Source organism: Leopardus geoffroyi, chromosome E1 (genome assembly GCF_018350155.1).
Source record: "Leopardus geoffroyi isolate Oge1 chromosome E1, O.geoffroyi_Oge1_pat1.0, whole genome shotgun sequence".
Taxonomy (NCBI): domain Eukaryota; kingdom Metazoa; phylum Chordata; class Mammalia; order Carnivora; family Felidae; genus Leopardus; species Leopardus geoffroyi.
Window position 1 is genome coordinate 22,511,908 of NC_059330.1, and position 19,421 is coordinate 22,531,328.

The window sequence follows — 19,421 nt, forward strand, 5'->3', positions numbered from 1 at the left end:
TGTTTATTTTTAAGAGAGAGAGAGGGACAGAGTGTGAGCGGGGGAGGGATAGAGAGAGAGGGAGACACAGAATCCGAAGCAGGCTGCAGGGTCTGAGCTGTCAGAACAGAGCCAAGCACGGGGCTCAAACTAACGAACCCTGAGATCATGACCTGAGCCAAAGTCCGACACTTAACCAACTAAGCCATCCATGGGCCCCTCAATAAAATTTCCATACTCTCTCATATGAAAATCCACCTGTCTGGGGCACCTGGGTAGCTCAGTTAAGCGTCCAACTCCTGATTTTGGCTCAGGTCATGATCTCACAGTTCATGATTTCAAGCCCCATGTAGGTCTCTGCACTGACAGTGCGGGGCCTGTTGAGATCCTCTCTCTTCCTCTCTCTCTGCCCCTCCCCTGCTCACTCATGCTCACTCACTCTCTCCCTCTCTCTCTCTCAAAAATAAATAAACTTTAAAATAATAATAATAATAAAATCAAATCCACTTGCCTGTCTTACACTTCGAGTGTATTATTTACCCATGCATGATTTTGTTAAATCATATGGTTTTTTTGTCATTTAGAAAACATTGAGGGTGGGGGATGGGCTAGATGGGTGATGGGTATTAAAGAGGGGACTTGTGATGAGTACTGGGTGTTGTATGTAAGTGATGAATCACTGAATTCTATTCCTGAAACTAATACTGCACTGTATGTTACCTAACTAGAATTTAAATAAAAATCTGAAAAGAAAAAAAGAAGAAAACATTGGTTCACTATGTTAAGCAGAGCTTCCAAATGCTGATACATTTCATAGTTCTACAATATCAGAAATATCACATTTGCTAATATCACCATTAACATTATCAGAAAAGTCCTTTAAGTATTGGAGAGCTGTGACATTCACAATGGCAGATACAAGTTTTCCAAAATTTTAATTTTTGCTTGAAAGCTCAAATTTATTGGCAACAAATACTGTCAACTGTTTTCCTTGAAGTGACAGAACCACTTCTTCCTTTTTGAGAAAAACCTGCCAAACACCCACATCTAAATAACCACAGTTTGTCAGTTACTTTTTTTTTTTAAGTAATCTGTCTGCCCAACGTATACCTTGAACTCACAACCCTGAGGTCAATAGTCACTTGCTCTACCCACTGAGCCAACCAGCTGCCCCTGTCAGTTATTCTTTAAAGTAAAAATGGCGGGGCGCCTGGGTGGCGCAGTCGGTTAAGCGTCCGACTTCAGCCAGGTCACGATCTCGCGGTCCGTGAGTTCGAGCCCCGCGTCGGGCTCTGGGCTGATGGCTCAGAGCCTGGAGCCTGTTTCCGATTCTGTGTCTCCCTCTCTCTCTGCCCCTCCCCCGTTCATGCTCTGTCTCTCTCTGTCCCAAAAATAAATAAACATTGAAAAAAAAATTTTTTTTAAAGTAAAAATGGCATTCCATGAAAAAAGTGGCTAGGTCAGCTTGCAACTCAATTATACAAGAGTTTTCCTTCAAGATAACCTGATGTGATTTCACACTCCGTCACACAGAATTATAAAAGGATGCCTATGTAAGGATCAAAATTCAATAAAATTAATAAGTTTTACCACTTCATCAAGATATTCTCAAATGAAACTTTTTTTTTTTAACTGCAAGTGTACGGTAGAATGGGAAAAAGAATATAATGACTATTAGTACAGTTTGGGGCTACTGCTTTGATTTGTACTAATGCACCAGTAGTTTTACCTAACGTTGCCTTTGCGTGATCATTGCAAATGTCAGCACAACGTAAAAGGCATTATTATTACTATTATTATCATGAAAATAATTTTGACCTCATAGACTCCCTGAAATGGTCTTATGGACTCCTGGGAATCCACAGACCACACTCTGAGAAATGGTGAAAAACATTTACACATAGTTAAAATCAAAATTTTCTTTCTCACCTTTTGATTAATGACAACAAATCCTTTACTGGACTGAGCACAGACTTTGTCTTTCAGGTCTATTATTTTTTGTACTCGATCTTCAATAAATTTTCTTTCAGCTTTTACCAGTTTCTCTTTCTCTTCAGCAGACTTATAAAAGAAACCAGAGCTCACCTCTCTAAAAGATTAATAAAAACAAGCTAGTAAAGGCAGAAGAGAGAGGAGGAAAAGGCAGAAGGCGTTTACACTAAACATCTGGCAGGGAAGCAAGAGATTAAAAAAACACTTTTAGAAAATACAATTTCAGGAGTGCCTAGGTGGCTCAGTCGGTTGAGTGTCTGACTTCAGCTCAGGTCATGATCTCACAGCTCGGGAGCTCAAGCCCTGTGTTGGTCTCTGTGCTAACAGCACAGAGCCTGGAGCCTGCTTCGGATTCTGTGTCTCCCTCTCTCTCTGCCCCTCCCCTGCTCACACTCTGTTGTGTGTCTCTCTCTCAAATAAATAAATGTTAAAAGAAAATTTAAAAAGAAAATACAATTTCAAAATTCACAAAGAGTAACTGACACGTACGTTTTTTCATATTCTAGTGATACATTGCAAGAAAGGATAAACGCATCTTCTACTCGTTTCTTCATATCTGGATGACGGGCACCATGATCCAGAACTAATCCTCTGATCAACCTATTAAAAATATGTAATGTTTCTTCCTCTGAATATACACTCTAAAATGTGTTATAAAATGAGGATTGTATTCTTAAAATTGTAACAGAACTACTGGGGCACACATTGTTTCCTTGCACCAACTTTAAGCCTAACACATAATTAGCAAAATTAGAAAAGAAAATTTATTTTAACACAGTGTGACTGGGAAGTCACAATGAAAAGTCAACCCAGAATTATTCTCTAAATTATGTGGCTCACACATATGACACAGCTGGTCAAGTATTGAAAGGTAGGCACACAGTGAGTTTCTTAGGAACATTTGTTCAAAATAATTATATGGAACCACCAAACATTGTTAACCTAAATGTCCAATAGTAAGGCATTGTTCAGCAAATAAATGACCCAACTATTTCGTGGTTGTGAAAACTATGTAATGACATGGAAAAATATTTACAGTGGTAGCTGATAAACAAACACAGAATAGCAAACTACCTATAAAGCATGATTATAACTACTCTTTCAGAAAATAAGCACCTCAGTACTGACAAGAAAAAATGAAAAGAAATTAAGAGTAGAGTTATGCTTGGGTGGTAGGAATACAGATAATTCAGGAGTGGGAGATGCTTTTTTCCTATCGTTGAAATTTTCTTTCAAGAGTAAATATTTTTATAACTTTTAAAACTTCATTTATACCCAATTAGGGAGTGGTATTTCTATTTACAAATCTTTTATAACCAATATTTGTTATACATAAACATAAAAGAAATAATTGTTAAAATAGTTAAACACAATTATAAGGAAGTTTTCAAACTTTTAATTTAACTACTAATTTTAATCTGACTACAACATTTTAATCTAATTATCCAACTACCAGCTGAAAGTGCAGAGCTTTTCTTTAGGAAGAAAACAAGCAAACTATATGTTCAACACTTGTCACTCTCCAGGTCTCTTTACTCTTCCCCCCTCTCTCATTCTCAGCAAGTGACCTTGTGCTTTGAGAAAATGCACTGTCCCATCACTACCTCTACCAGTCCACCTGCACTTGACCCTGAACCTCCTGTTCCTACGAGCGAACTGTCCATGCTCTTCTCTCAGGTTAACCCCTGCATGTGTGTACTCTATTCCCTTTCTGGTCTCTGCTCCGGCATCATCCCCTCTTCCCCCATATCAGTTCCTCCTGCCTCCAGGAGCATTCTCGTCAGGACACAGACTTGCCATGAAAATTCTCATCTTTAAAACAAAGAATGCTTCTCCTTCAAGTCCCTTCCCATCCTCCCTTCTAGCTACTGCCCCTTTCTTTGCTAACCTCCTTGGAGCTGTGTATGCTTGCACCCTCACTTCTTCCTTAACCACTTCTCTCTCTCAAGCCCACTTCAATCCAACTTTCACACCTACTCCTTTATTGAATCAGTTCCCATCCAAGTCACCAAAAACATTAAATGCCTTCCATATCTAATGGTCAATTTTCAATCCACAACAACTTGCTCTAAGTTTCAGCAGCATATGACATACTTGATTATTCTCCCCTTGAAACATTTTCCTCTCTTAGCTTCTGGGACAATACTTTCTCTTGGCTTTCCTCCTATCTCAGTGACCATCCCTTCTGGTGCTGAATCCTTCTCATCTTCTCAATTTCTTTTTTTTTTTTTTAAGCTTATTTATTTTGACAGAGAGAGTGTGTGTGAGCAGGGAAGGGGCAGAGAGAGGGGGAGAGAGAGAGAATCCGAAGCAGGCTCCATGCTGTCAGCACAGAGCCTGACATGGGGCTCAAACTCACAGACCACAAGATCATGACCTGAGCCTTAATCAAGAGTTGGACACTTAAGCGACTGAGCCATCCAGGCACTCCTTGTCTTCTCAATTTCTAAACATTTGGGTTTCCAGGGACCAACTTTAAACTTCTATCTATATTCACTTCTCAGCTGATCTCACTACCTCTCATAAGCTTTAAGTCATCTATACACAGATGACTCCCAAATATTTTTCTAGATCAGACCTCTATTCTGAACTGCAGACACACCTCTCCAACTCCCTACTCACACAGGCATCTTAAAACAGGCATATTAAAACATAACATTTCCCATGGGGCGCCTGGGTGGCGCAGTCGGTTAAGCGTCCGACTTCAGCCAGGTCACGATCTCGCGGTCCGGGAGTTCGAGCCCCGCGTCAGGCTCTGGGCTGATGGCCCAGAGCCTGGAGCCTGTTTCCGATTCTGTGTCTCCCTCTCTCTCTGCCCCTCCCCCGTTCATGCTCTGTCTCTCTCTGTCCCAAAAATAAATAAACGTTGAAAAAAAATTAAAAAAAAAAAAACACAACATTTCCCAAACTGCGCTCTTGATTTATTTCCCCAAATCTGTTCCCCTGAGTCTTCTCCATCCCAAGAAATGGCATTTCCCCTTCTCCAGATGCTCCATGCAAAGCCCCAAGAGACATCCTTGACACTATTTCTGTCACATTCTATGTCAAACCATCAACAGATCCTACTGCTCCTTCTAAGTATACCCTGATCTAAAGTGTTTTCACCCCTCACCCGTATTACAACAGATTCCTGACTGGGCTCCACTTCTGCCCTTGCCCTGGGAAATGCCCTGCTTCACAGTGCATTCTCCCCACAATAACCACAGAGATACTTCTGAAATATAAATCAGAACTGCTATTGCCCTCAGCAACAGTAGACTAATTTGGACCTACTACCAAAAGCAAAATGCTGGGTTAAAAACAAAAACCTTAGGAGCACCTGGGTGGCTCAGTTGGTTAGGCGTCCAACTTTGGCTCAGGTTCATGGGTTTGAGCTCTGCATCGGGCTCTGTGCTGACAGCTCAGAGCCTGGAGCCTGCTTCAGATTCTGTGTTTCCCGCTCTCTCTGCCTCTCCCCCACTCATATTCTGTCTCTGTCTCTCAAAAATAAATAAACATTAAAAAAATTAAACGCTTAAAAACACTGGAGAGCTTTAAAATAGTAAAGAAAACATAAACTCCAAAGGATAAGAAAAGAACTGCAAGTACTCTTATCCTAAAGTCACTTGACAATTCAGATCAATCTGAACTTGGGTTTCAACAACCTCACTATGAGAGGGGGACAGAATGAAAATCTCAGGGCTCATCGAAGGTAGAGGGTCTAATAGGAGACACTCTTCACTTTAAGTAGGAACACCAAAGGGCTACATACTCAGGGCACAAACCAGAAGGATGAACTAGAAGCAAGCAGTCCTCATATGAATCAGCAGTTAGAACTACCAACTGGATACTTGGGATGCCTGGGTGGCTGACTCGGTTAAGCGTCTGACTCTCGGTTTTGGCTCAGGTCATGATCTCATGGTTCATGAGATCAAGCCCTGTGTGGGGCTCTGTGCTGACAGCGAGGAGCCTGCTTCAGATTCTCTCTCTCCCCCTCTCTGCCCCTTGCCTGATCATACGCTTCCTCTCTCTCTCTCTCTCTCTCTCTCTCTCTCAATAAACAAACATTTAAAAAAACAAAACTAGGGGCGCCTGGGTGGCTCAGTCGGTTAAGTAACTGACTTCCGCTCAGGTCATGATCTCACAGTTCATGGGTTCAAGACCCGCATCGGGCTCTGTGCTGACAGAGCCTGGAGACTCTCAGAGCCTGGAGACTGCTTCTGATTCTGTGTCTTCTTCTCTCTCTGCCCCTCCCCCTGCTTGCAGTCTGCCTCTCTCTCTCTCTCAAAAATAAATATTAAAAAAAATTTTTTAAACACAACTAGATATTAAAAACAAACAAAAACATGGGGCGCCTGGGTGGCGCAGTCGGTTAAGCGTCCGACTTCAGCCAGGTCACAATCTCACGGTCTGTGAGTTCGAGCCCCGCGTCAGGCTCTGGGCTGATGGCTCATGATGGCTCAGAGCCTGGAGCCTGTTTCCGATTCTGTGTCTCCCTCTCTCTCTCTGACCCTCCCCCGTTCATGCTCTGTCTCTCTCTGTCCCAAAAATAAATAAACGTTGAAAAAAAAATTAAAAAAAAAAAAACAAAACAAACAAACAAAAACAAAACCCTCAAACTGTGGATTTAATTTAAAGTATTCCCCAGGCTCCTTGCAACAGCAAATTCAAATTCTCTGTGCAGAAATGCACCTTCATCCTAGGTGTCAAATAATTTCTACAAATACCTTTTTCAAACATGATGAATGGCACATATAGAGACAAAACACAGGGGCGCCTGGATGGCTCAGTCAGTTAAGTGTCCAACTTTGGCTCAGGTCATGATCTCACAGTTTGTGCGTTCGAGCCCAATGCTGGGCTCTGTGCTGACTGCTCAGAGCCTGGAGCCTGCTTCAGATTCGGTGTCTCCCTCTCTCTCTGCCCCTCCCCTGCTCGTACACTTTCTTTCTCTCAAAAATAAATAAACATTTAAAAAAAATTTTTTAATAATAAAAGGCAGGCTTGGAAAGATCTGCAGGGAATAAGACACCATAAAAAGTGCAATGGCCAATCTAAGAAAAACCAAATAAAACTTCAAGAAATAAGTAAATAAAGAGATCCACAAACACACACGTATATTAAAATAAAGTATTTTCAAATTAAATATGATATTTGGATTGGCTTCAAAATAATCCAGGTTTGGGACGAGGAAGAGAAAGAGGAGTTTATAAGGGGAAATAAAAGGAAAAATAAAATGGGCCACAGATTGAAAATTGATAAACATGAGTGACTGGTATGTGAGAGTTCACTAGTCTTTTCTTTCTGGTTTTATATATGTTTAGAATTTTCCATAAAAGAAAGTTTAAAATTCATTAAGTCCAAAATCAACAACATGCTACATATTCTGAGTACATACTTACCCAGACCATGTCAATTGTCTGACCTCTCTTTCCTCTCCAACTTCAACTCCTACTCTTTTTTCCTCTTACTTACTGTGCTCCAGGCACACTGGGACACCCCAGCACACTGGTGCCTTGGGGCCTTTTCAACCGTCATTCCCTTGACTTAGAACTCTTCATCCAAATATACACATGGCTAACTCCCTTATTTCCTCAGATACCTCCTTAGCTCTTGAGTTTAGTTTCCAATCACAAGGATCTTCCCTGAGCACTCCAAAATTACACACATGCTCTCAGTCACTCTAGTTTCTTCCCAGCATTTATTATCACTTATGTATTTATTATCTCCCACAACTAAAAACATAATCTTCTTAGAGAAATTCTATTTTGTATTACTCTTCATTCCTAGCACCCAAAACAATGACTGCCTCAGGGTAAGTATTCACTTAATATATGTTGAATTAACAGACTGATGTTGAGGGGCACCTGAGTGGCTCAGTCAGTTGAGTGTCCAACATCAGCTCAAGTCATGATCTCATGGTTCATGAGTTCAAGCCCCACATTGGGCTCACTGTTGTCAGTGCAGAGCTCACTTCGGATCCTCTGTTCCCCTCCCTCTCCGCTCCTCCCCTGCCTGTGCTCTCTCTCAAAAATAAACATTTTTTAAAAAATAGACTGATATTGAATTAAAGTAACTAATGAAATTAATGAAAAAAAAGTATCTGAACTACACCAAATATTCTAGAATCCATGTATTGTCAAAGTTTATGTAATTTAGGGGCACCTGGCTGGCTGACTGCAGGAGCATACAACTTTGATCTTGGGGTTGTAAGTTCAAGCCCCATGTTGGTGTAGAGATTACTTAAAAATAAAACCTTAAAAAAGTGTATGTAATTTACTTTGTATCTGTTTCTGATTTATGCTTCATCTCCATGATTTCTATCATGAAGAGATCAATAGGATAACCCGGTCTTCTAATAGCCAAAACAGAATCCACCACAGCCTGAAAGAGAAGTGAATGAGAACAGTAAATTACTGGTCTACTAAAAGAAATCATTGGCCCAAGTAATCATCAGACTAAACAGATAAAGGGCTTCAGGCCCCAAAATATAGGGCAAGGCCACAAAGGCCACTCTGTCATGGACATTAGTAATAATCAATGCCAGTGGGTACTTTAGACCCTGAAGGAACTTCAGAGATCATCAGGCCCAAAGCCTTCATTTTACAGTTAAGTAAAGTAAACTCTGAAACTTTTAAGAATTTACAGACTTAACACAAGGTCTAAAAGCAGAGCCAGGCCTAGAATTCCGTTTTCTTTAACTGCCAAGCCACTGCTCTACTACCAACACTACTCAAACTTTTCCACCAAAAGACATATTTAATGGAAAAGAAGGAAATGTAATCTGAGGTAAAAGCTAAAATTTTCTGGTTACACTAACACGAAGTGTCTTAAATTTTGTGTTTTATCACGAAAAGCTTCTACGTCATGCCACGATATACATTTGTTTTAATGTGAAAGGAATGCTTTTCCCCAAAATTGCAGCGTGAAATTGATACTCCAGAAAGACATGTGCTATTTATTCTGCCACATAGCCCCAGGGATATATAGAATGGTACAATAATATATCCTATTGCTTAGCTCAGAAAGCTTGGGTGGTTCAGTCGGTTAAATGTCCGACTTCAGCTCAGGTCATGATCACACGGTTCGTGGGTTCCAGCCCCGCATCGGGCTCTGTGCTGACAGCTCAGAGCCTGAAGCCTGCTTTGGATTCTGTATGTCCCTCTCTCTCTCTGCCCCTCCCCCATTCGTGCTCTGTCTCTCAAAACTAAATAAATGCTAAAAAAAATTTTTTTTAAAGAAAGTAATATGAAATTACATAAATTAAGTATTACAACATAACCACCCTAAAATATAAATAAAGCAAAAAACTATACCTTAGTTTACCTGAGATAACATGATACTTGGTTTTGGAACCTAACAGGGAATAATGACAAAGACCACAGGATAATGAGAGTATCAGTGTTTCTACAACTCCAAAAGAGAATGGGAGCACTAACCAGATAACAGGAAGATTCTGGATCACTTGATATATGTACTCCAACAGGAGAAAATACTGTAGTCTTTATTTGAACTCTGCTGAGCAAGAAATTGTCTGATCTTAATCTGATTTGCAAAGTAGGTTTTCCTATTGGTAAGGGGAATTGACCAGAAACAAATCAGGTGTTCTAGTCCATTTGTCATTTATATTTCTCAGAGTAAATTAGCAAGACAGCATTCTGATTTATATATCAATGCCTTGTGATTTTGGTTATGAATTCATCATTCCTGATAAACCAATATATTCAAGTTGCAGAAAATACAAAGCTGAGGAACAATGATGATATCAAACTATAGCCACCTGATAAAAGCCTTCCCAAAATACCCAATCTACTCCTTAAATTACATACATTTTACCTTTAGAAGTAAACAAAACAAATATGCATTTCCCAGATGTGAAGATTATCTGTCAGATCAATCACGCTTCATTAAAGTGGTAACCTTAACAACCTATGTGTCACCTCACATAATAAATATTGACCTCTAGGTTTTAAGAGACCAGCACCTCACCCCAATGACATCCACAAGGGTTGATCCACAGGCAGCCAAGCTCCCTTTATGTTAACTTAAAAGAAAGTTTAATATAAGAGGCTCTTAAATACTGAGAACAAACTGAGGGTTGATGGGGGGTGGGGGAGAGGGGAAAGTGGGTGATGGGCATTGAGGAGGGCTCCTGTTGGGATGAGCACTGGGTGTTGTATGGAAACCAATTTGACAATAAATTATATTTAATATAAAAATAAAAGAAGGTTTAAGAAGGCAGCCAGGCCCCTTTCATTAACTTTCATGTTAACTTAAAAGAAGGTTTAATATGACACTTTTGAAAAATTACACATACTGTTCTGACCAATCAAGTATAGACTATAACTAAGTGAATAAATGTTTGCCTTCTGTACTTTATTTCATGTTCAAAAGAACCACATACGATAGTTGATTCTTATAGGAAAAATAAAAATATCATCATGCATTAGTCTATATTTGTTCTGAATGCAAATGTTTAATCACAAACCTCTGTTAACACATCAGCCAATTCAGCAGGAACTTTAGTTTGTAGAGATGTTCTAGCCACATCTAAGAGGACTTCTCTTTTCATCTCTTTGTTAATTTTAACCTTTTCCAGAACTTCAAGTGCTTTTATCTTCGCAGCTTCAAATCCTTCAGCTATTATTCTAGGGTGCAGGCCCTGTCACATCAACATAAAACTAAAAATCATAAAGTCATCCAAAGTAAAAGTAACCATCTTCTCCTGTTAATAGGTATGTCCAAAGAAAGTAATATTATCCACATCAATGGCACTCAAGACAAATGCATGTACATAACTTATGAAAGTAATTTTTCAGTGCTTCATATTTAAAACAACCTCAAACTTACAGAAAAAAATTTATGTCCAGGACAAAACACTACAAAACTCCTCTTTATTTCCAAAAATTATGACACACTGTCATGTGGTACCCTTCCGAATGGGCACAAAAGAAAAGACTCCTTTAATGCAGAGGAAAAGAACCAACGCTGATTTGGAGGAAAGTACAGACAAACACCACCTTCACCAAATGTTAACATCACAGCAATGGGACAAATAGACATCATGTGCCTCCTGATACAATGCATTAAGAACACTACCACACGTCTATGGTATTTCATGCCAGAAGTTTATTACCTGAGTCTAATTGTGATAGTCAAATCCAAATTGAGGACTTTGTACAAAATAACTGGCTGTACTCTAAAAGTAGCAATGTCATAAAACACAAAAGACAGCTCAGGATAATTCCAGTTTAAAAGAGACTAAAGGAGGGCACCTGGGTGGCTCAGTCAGTTAAGCATCTGACTTTTTTTTAGATATATTTATTTTGGGAGAGCGCAAGAGGGGAGGGACAGAGAGGGGGGACAGAGGATCCAAAGTGGACTCTGCGCTGATAGGCTGACAGCAGCATGCCTGGTGTGAGGCTTGAACTCACAAACCACAAGATCATGACCTGAACTGAAGTCAGACGCTCAACCAGCTAAGCCACCAGGAGCCCCTAAATAAATGAAGCCTGGAGCCTGCTTCAGATTCTGTGTCTCCCTCTCTCTTGGCCCCTCCCCGGCATGCGCTCTCTCTCTCTCTCTCTCAAAAACAGATAAACATTAAAAAAATTTTTTTGAGAAAATGTTAAAAATTAAAAAATAAAGAAGACTATAAGGATAGGACAACTGAATGTAATGCATGAACGTAGATTTTCTTCTGCTATAAAGGACACTGTTGGGACAAATGATAAAATAGGAATAAAATCTATAGATTATACTACTGTATCAATGTATCAATGTTAATATTAATTTCCTGGTTTTGATCACTATTCTGTGATTACATAAGAGAATATCGTGGTTTTAAGAAATATACACCGAGGGGCGCCTGGGTGGCTCAGTCAGTTAAGTGTCCAACTCTTGATTTCGGCTTAGGTCACGATCTCACAGTTTGTGAGATCCAGACCCACATCAGGCTCTGCACAGACAGCACTGGAGCCTGCTTGGATTCTCTCTCTCCCTCTCTGTCTCTCAAAATAAATAAAATTAAAAAAAAATTTTTTTAAGAAACATACACTGAAATATTTAGATGATCATGTTTGCAACTTACACCATTCAAAAAAAATATGTACATACATACATATATGCATGCACCATATATACGTTTATATCTGAGAAAGAGAGAAATGTTATTCTTTGGAATATTCCTGAAACATTTCTATAGGCTTGATATTATAACAAAATAATTGTTTTTTTATTTAAAAAAATTTTTTTTAACTTTTTTTTTATTTATTTTTGAGACAGAGAGAGACAGAGCATGAACGGGGGAGGGTCACAGAGAGAGGGAGACACAGAATCTGAAACAGGCTCCAGGCTCTGAGCGGTCAGCACAGAGCCCGACGCGAGGCTCGAACCCACGGACCGTGAGATCATGACCTGAGCCGAAGTCGGACGCTCAACTGACCGAGCCACCCAGGCGCCCCAACAAAATAATTTTTTTAATTGTCTTTTCTGGAAAAATATATAAACTTATTGAAAGCTGGAACTGGGTCTAATTTATTCCCTTCCTCCATTCCTCTACATCAGTCCTACAATAATTTTTTAAAGTTAACATTTCTTAAGGATTTGTGCCAGGTTCTAATCTAAAAGGCTTATTTCATTCAATCCTCTCAACACTACGAAGTGGGTATTATTTCTGTTTCACAGATGAGGAAATTGAGGTTTATAAGAATAATGTAACTTGCTTTAGATCACCAGGATATTAAGTGGAAGAGCCAGGATTTAAACCTACAAAGCCTGACTCCAGACCCTGGATGTTATTAAACATTTTCAAAACACTTCCTCAGTCTCGGATCTCACAATTTCTCACCCGGACTATGATCCTCTAGTCTTGACTCCCTTAAAGCTGTCCCTCGAATATTTAAAATGCCAATCTGACCAGATCAGTCATTAATATGTTAACACGAACATTCTTCGTGGTTAGTATACCACATGCCCTCTGTAATCCAGCTTCATTGCTGTCCCACAGCACTTTAAAGTCTGGCCAACACCAAAATGCTTGCAGCTTTACACACATACCATGCTGCTTCTCTTCTCTGTTAATTTTGCCTCTGTTAATTTTGTTCCTTCTGCCTGGAATGTCTTTCTCCTTGCTCCTCACTCTTTCCACTGGTTCACTGCCTCTCAGTCTAAAGATTTAACCCAGGTCTTACTTCCTCTAAAGAGTGCTTCCTAATTCGGGCAAGTTTAGGCTATTACTCCTTCTTCAGTGTTTCTATCACATCTGGTACTCAGGTTTATCACTATACTGCCACAGTTTCACAATTATGTCAACGCCAGTCAGCATCTCCCCCTTCCCAAACTTTTTTCTCCCTAATCAAACCCTAATCTTGTTTAGGTATCTCTTCCTCAGGTCTTCAGAGGAAGCTACCCTCTCTAGCTAACTCAAGGGGTGGATCCTGATTGGATTAAGTCAATTCCCCTAAAACCTGTTATTGATTTGGGATGGACACAGATCAAAGTTGGCCCAATTATATTATAAAGGAAGGAGTTAAACTCCATAATTGGGCAAATAGTTTTATCCTCCCTCTCCTGCTGAGTGTTATTAAAGGAAGCAAGTAGTCCTACTTTTCTCTGACAGTCTTATAATCAGGACAGAAATAAGCTTTATCATGAAACAGCACTATAAATGGAAGAGCTAAGACACAGAAAGGACCAAGGTACTTGATGACTAATAGACATTTTCAATCAACCAAACTTGGAGGTTCTGTAATGGGAGATAACTTACTGTTGAAGTGACTTTCAGTCAATTTTCTACTGCTTACAGCCAAAGGCATCCTAAATGAGGTACGTTGCAGGTACTGAATTGTTAGACAATTCCTAATACTAAATGAAATGCAAAGAAGTACTAATCTTAGCACTTGGACCAGGTAATGCTTTGCTGAAATGGTTCTTGAAAGAAAGGAAAAAACCCAAATACTTAATTAGATTAGACAGATAAATAATGCCAAGAAAAGGATACAGATTGAAAAAGGCAGTGACATAGAAATGTGTGTAGTGATTTCAGAGGCTAGTGAGTAGACTGGAGGAGTCTGGCTAGAGTAGATGGTTTATAAGGAAAATAAAATAGAAAGGTAGGTAAATTCACAGTGTGAAAACCTTCAATTATTTTTCCCCAGTTATTTTTTAGAAGGTGCATAATTTGGTTTAGACTTCATCAGTGATGTTTTCTTTTTTAGGTCATTATTCATGGGTATATGGCTAATTTTTTACCTTCTTATACACCTTCAATATTTCATTTTTTAAAAAGGGATATCATTCCAATGAAAGGAATTATTTTGGCAAAAAAAAAAAAGAGTTCATTATTACTTCCATTTACAATTGTACTAAAACCGGGGTGCCTGGGTGGCTTAGTCGGTTGAGCGTCCGGCTTCAGGTCAAGTCATGGTCTCACGGCTCGTGAGTTCAAGCCCCACGTCAGGCTCCGTGCTGACAGCTCAGAGCCTGCAGACTGCTTCGGATTCTGTGTCTCCCTCTCTCTCTCTGCCCCAACCCACTCTCATTCTGTCTTTGTCTCTCTCAAAAATAAATAAACATTAAAAAAAGAAAATTTACAATTGTACTAAAGTATCTTGATAAAAATTGGCACAAAAACAGACACTCAGATCAATAGAACAGAATGGAGAACCCAGAAATGGACCCACAAACGTATGACCAACTGATCTTTGACAAAGCAGAAAAGAATATTCAACGGAATAAAGACAGTCTCTTCAGCAAGTGATGCTGGGAAAACTGGACAGTGAAATGCAGAAGAATGAACCTGGACCACTTTCTTACACCATACACAAAAATAAACTCAAAATGGATGAAAGACCTAAATATAAGACAGAAAGCCATCAAAATCCTGGAAGAGAAAGCAGGCAAAAACCTCCTTGATCTTGGCCGCAGCAACTTCTTACTCAACACGTCTCCAGAGGCAAGGGAAACAAAAGCAAAAATGAACTATTGGGACCTCATCAAGATAAAAAAAAAAACCTTCTGCACAGGGTAGGAAACAATCAGCAAAACTAAAAGGCAACAGACAGAATGGGAGAAGGTATCTGCAAACGACAAATCAGATAAAGGGTTAGTATCCAAAATCTATAGAGAACTTATCAAACTCAACACTCAGAAAACAAATAATCCAGTGATGAAATGGGCAAAAGACATGAATAGACACTTCTCCAAAGACATCCAGATGGCCAACTAACACATGAAAAAATGCTCAACATCACTCATCATCAGGGAAATACGAATCGAAACCACAATGAGGTGAGACATCACCTCACACCAGTCAGAATGGCTAACATTAACAACTCAGGCAACAACAGATGTTGGCGAGGATGCGGAGAGAGACGATCTCTTGGGCACTGCTGGTGGAAATGCAAACTTGGGCAGCCACTCTGGAAAACAGTATGGAGGTTCCTCAAAAAATTAAAAATAGAACTACCCTACAACCCAGCAACTGCACTACTAGGTATTCATCCAAGGGATACAGGCATGCTGTTTTGAAGGGGCACATGCACCCCAATGTGTATAGCGGCACTATCAACAAGAGCCAAAGTATGGAAAGAGTCCAACTGTCCATCGATGGATGAATGGATAAAGAAGATGTGGTATATATATACAATGGAGTATTACTCGGCAATCAAAAAGAATGAAATCTTGCCATTTGCAACTACGTGGATGGAACTAGAGGGTATTATGCTAAGCAAAATTAGTCAGAGAAAGACAAATATCATATGACTTCACTTATATGAGGACTTTAAGACACAGAACAGATGAACACAAGAGAAGGGAAGCAAAAATAATATAAAAACAGGGAGGGGGACAAAACATAAGAGACTTCAATACGGAGAACAAACAGAGGGTTGCTAGAGGGGGTGTGGGAGGGGGGAATGGGCTAAATGGGTAAGAGGTATTAAGGAATCTACTCCTGAAATCACTGTTGCACTATATGCTAACTAATTTGGGTGTAAATTTAAAAAATAAAATTAAATTTAAAAAATAAACATTAAAAACATTTTTTTTTAAGTATCTTGATAAAAATTAACTTTTGCCCTCTAAAATTAAACCATTGTACGAGTGAAAACAACAATTTCCACCTGGGTGGCTCAGTCGGCTAAGCATCCAACTTCAGCTCAGGTCGTGATCTCACAGTTCGTGGGTTCGAGTCTGGCGACAAAGCCTCTGTCTATCCCCCCTTTTCTGCCCCTCCCCCCAATTCAAAAATAAACAAACATTTAAAACAGTGAAGTAATGGGGCGCCTGGGTGGCGCAGTCGGTTAAGCGTCCGACTTCAGCCAGGTCACGATCTCACGGTCCGTGAGTTCGAGCCCCACGTCAGGCTCTGGGCTGATGGCTCAGAGCCTGGAGCCTGTTTCCGATTCTGTGTCTCCCTCTCTCTCTGCCCCTCCCCTGTTCATGCTCTGTCTCTCTCTGTCCCAAAAATAAATAAACGTTGAAAAAAAAATTAAAAAAAAAATAAAACAGTGAAGTACTACATGAATGTGAATTCTGTAATATGCTAATACCTCAGATATGTAAAGATCAGCTTGTTTTAGTAACTCTCCAATAATTAGAACGTTGGAAGTAGTACCATCTCCTGTAATGTCATCCTGGGCTGTTGCTACTTTTGCTATCAAGGAAGCTGTTGGGTGTTGAATTTGCTGGAAAAAGCAAGCAACAGATTAAAAGAACGAGATTGGAAAAAAAAAAAAAAACAGTCCAATGAAAACAAGATAACCTAAGGGCCACCAGTAAAATTAAGAAATGAAATAAGCCTCACTCTACACGTTCACAAATTCTGTAGTATCAATACTTAATAAATGTCAATACCCAAAATTTTTAAATTGAGAACTAATGAGGTTTGAACATTTTAGAAGAGTCTTTGCTTTAGAATGCAATGACATTTCCAAAATAACATTAAATCCTTCAATCTCTAAGATGAATATATTTACTAAAATTGCAAAGGATTTTTTATATTTTCATGATTACAAAGAACATAACACAGTGCCTTTAAAAGATGGAACTAATTTGGAAGTATCCCTAAGCTATTACTTGGTCTGTATGAAGATTTGAAAACAACCAAAAATATCTTTTATTAAGGTTTAACCCAGCAAGTATAACTCATGACTGCAGTATGAGCAAGCTGACAGCCTTGGTTTAAGGATATACAATTTGTGGGGCACCTGGGTGGCTTGATCAGTTGGGCGTCTGACTTCGGCTAAGGTCATGATCTCACATCTCATGGGTTCGAGCCCTGTGTTGGGCTCTGGGCTGACAGCTGGGAGCCTGGAGCCTGCTTCAGATTCTATGTCTCCCTCTCTCTCTGCCCCTCCCCAACTCGTGCTCTGTCTCTCTCTCTCTCTCTCAAAAATAAACATTAAAAAAAATTTTTTTTAAGGATATACAATTTGTACTATGTTCTAGGCTTACTAAGGTTTCTTAGAGTCAGTAGCATCAGCTCACCATCTCATGGAGCAGTACGTTGCCATCTTTGGTGAGTTTGATGTCACCTGCACCAGAAATAAGCCTGTTCAGAAAACAGTGATGTTATTAAACCTCAGATGGCAAGGGTCAAGCAAGATATTCTCAGTTCTTCCCAGTGTACAATCCTTGATATCAGGAACTGGGCTTCAAAACACCTATGTGCCATAGGGAGATTCCATGGTAACCACCACCATGTACAGCCCACAGAATCACTTCTCCCCATGTGGACTGCTATAGCAATTTCATTCCAAATGCAGCATTTACAAGTTTAAGGGTAACAGAAATTGATGAGTTATGAATGGCAGTTTGGTCCAAGAAGAGTATTTGTAAGTCTACAAACCACAAATTTGTAAATTTGCTGTAGGGTGTGTGTGTGTGTGTGTGTGTGTGTGTGTGTGTGTGTGTGTGAAATATTACCATTCATTCACTCAACTTACTTTCTTCCCTCATCCCTCACATTTATTAAATCATCAAGTTCTGTCAATTGTACAACCTAAGTATTTCTTGAATCTACTCCCTCCTCTCCATGTTCAACTGTCAACATCTCTAGCCTGGACTACTTAAGCAGCATCCTAATATCTCTGAATTTGAATCTACCCTCCACACTACATTTATCTTTCTAAAAGGCAATGTGGCTCAGTCAGTTCTCTGATCAAAAATCTTTCAATGATTCTTACAAACATGGGGAAAAAATCGTTCAACGCATTTCATGTTCTCCATCACCTTCAAGGTAAAATCCAGACTATTTGGCAATGACCTAGTTCACCCTTCCCAAACTGGTTTATGTCCATTTTTCCTGGCATCTACCAAATGAGACCTGGTGGGAAAATACTATGGTTCCTTGAATACGTCATGCTTGTTTTCACTTCTGTTGGATTTACACCACTGGACTTTCTCATTCCTTAACTTACCAGGAGGCCTTTACTCCCTTCTCCAACTGGTGAACTCTAACTTAATTTTCAAGACTCTGATCAAAAATCTGTTTTCGGGAGGTTTTTCCTTCTCCCTACCACCATCAGTAATTAGTCCCTTTCCTCAGTATTATATTTGCGATATATATGATCAATAACATATATGATACCTTCACCATCTGTGTTCTCAGCATCCAATTAGTACACAAGCATTCTCTTTTACCGTTAATATTAATTTTGCTCATTCCTCTTAGAATGCATCTTTCCCCCTTACAAATTTTTTGCTCTTTTTTCCTCACTCTTCCAAAGAAACTTTGATACTAGGTAAATGCATGCTGATGGCGCGAAGCGTTCAAGTTAAGTTGCCTAAGGACGCACGCTGGAAGGGGAACTTGGATTTGCAACCGCAAGGCCTGTGTGCCCTTAACGCTACAACACACTGCCAAACACAAACCAACCTAAGGGCATATAGTCTCAAAGAGCAGGGGAGTTAAATCGCTTATGTTTCTAAAGAGACACCAGATGAAATGACTTTCCAACTGCACAAGAGCGTTAACGTGGGCGGGGGGCAGGGGGTAAGGGGTGGGGAGTGGGTGTCACAGCTTCATTGGGGGCCCTTCCCTCGGGCTCCTCCCGCCCCAGGCCAGGGATGACCTCAGGGCAAGAATGAGAACGAGGACAACCAGGCCCACAGGTGCGTCCCGTCGCTCCAGGCCCTTCATGGAACGTCGGCCTTAGAGCGCGCAGCGACACCCAACAAGCCGCCGGCTCCCTAACCGCCGCCTCACATTTTCATGGTGCCCTTGGGCCCCAAGTTGGTACGTAGCACATCTTGCAGCCCTCGGGCGGCGCATATGTTGACGGCCAAGGCCGACCGGGCCCGCGCCACCTCTGCCTTGGAGTTCACCGCCGTGATCGCAGCCATAGCACCGTTGAGCATGCGACCCGGCCGGCAAAGACGGCCTTAGCGCGGATCCTGAGGGAAATCCCTGCGCCACCGCCCGCGCTCGCGAACCCTCAGCCAATCCTCGCCAGCACAGGAAGTGACGTTAC

At 40.3% G+C, this 19,421-nt stretch overlaps 1 protein-coding gene across 7 annotated transcripts in view; it reads right to left on the minus strand.

Annotated features, from left to right (window-relative positions):
* CCT6B (chaperonin containing TCP1 subunit 6B) overlaps positions 1 to 19,421 on the minus strand; it is a 46,003-nt gene that overhangs the window by 12,403 nt on the left and 14,179 nt on the right. The window contains exons 1-7 of one of the 7 annotated variants that reach the window (XM_045488107.1): positions 19,157 to 19,399; positions 17,437 to 17,500; positions 16,500 to 16,634; positions 10,436 to 10,609; positions 8,228 to 8,331; positions 2,461 to 2,571; positions 1,909 to 2,068 (exon numbers count right to left, since the gene is read on the minus strand). In XM_045488107.1, coding sequence (XP_045344063.1) covers positions 1,909 to 2,068; positions 2,461 to 2,571; positions 8,228 to 8,331; positions 10,436 to 10,609; positions 16,500 to 16,634; positions 17,437 to 17,500; positions 19,157 to 19,308 — 900 coding nt within the window. In that variant the 5' untranslated portion in view covers positions 19,309 to 19,399. Of the gene's footprint in view, positions 1 to 1,908; positions 2,069 to 2,460; positions 2,572 to 8,227; positions 8,332 to 10,435; positions 10,610 to 16,499; positions 16,635 to 17,436; positions 17,501 to 19,022; positions 19,106 to 19,156; positions 19,400 to 19,421 lie in introns of those variants that run through there. The other 6 variants (XM_045488105.1, XM_045488106.1, XM_045488108.1 and 3 more) reach the window with 6 other exon arrangements.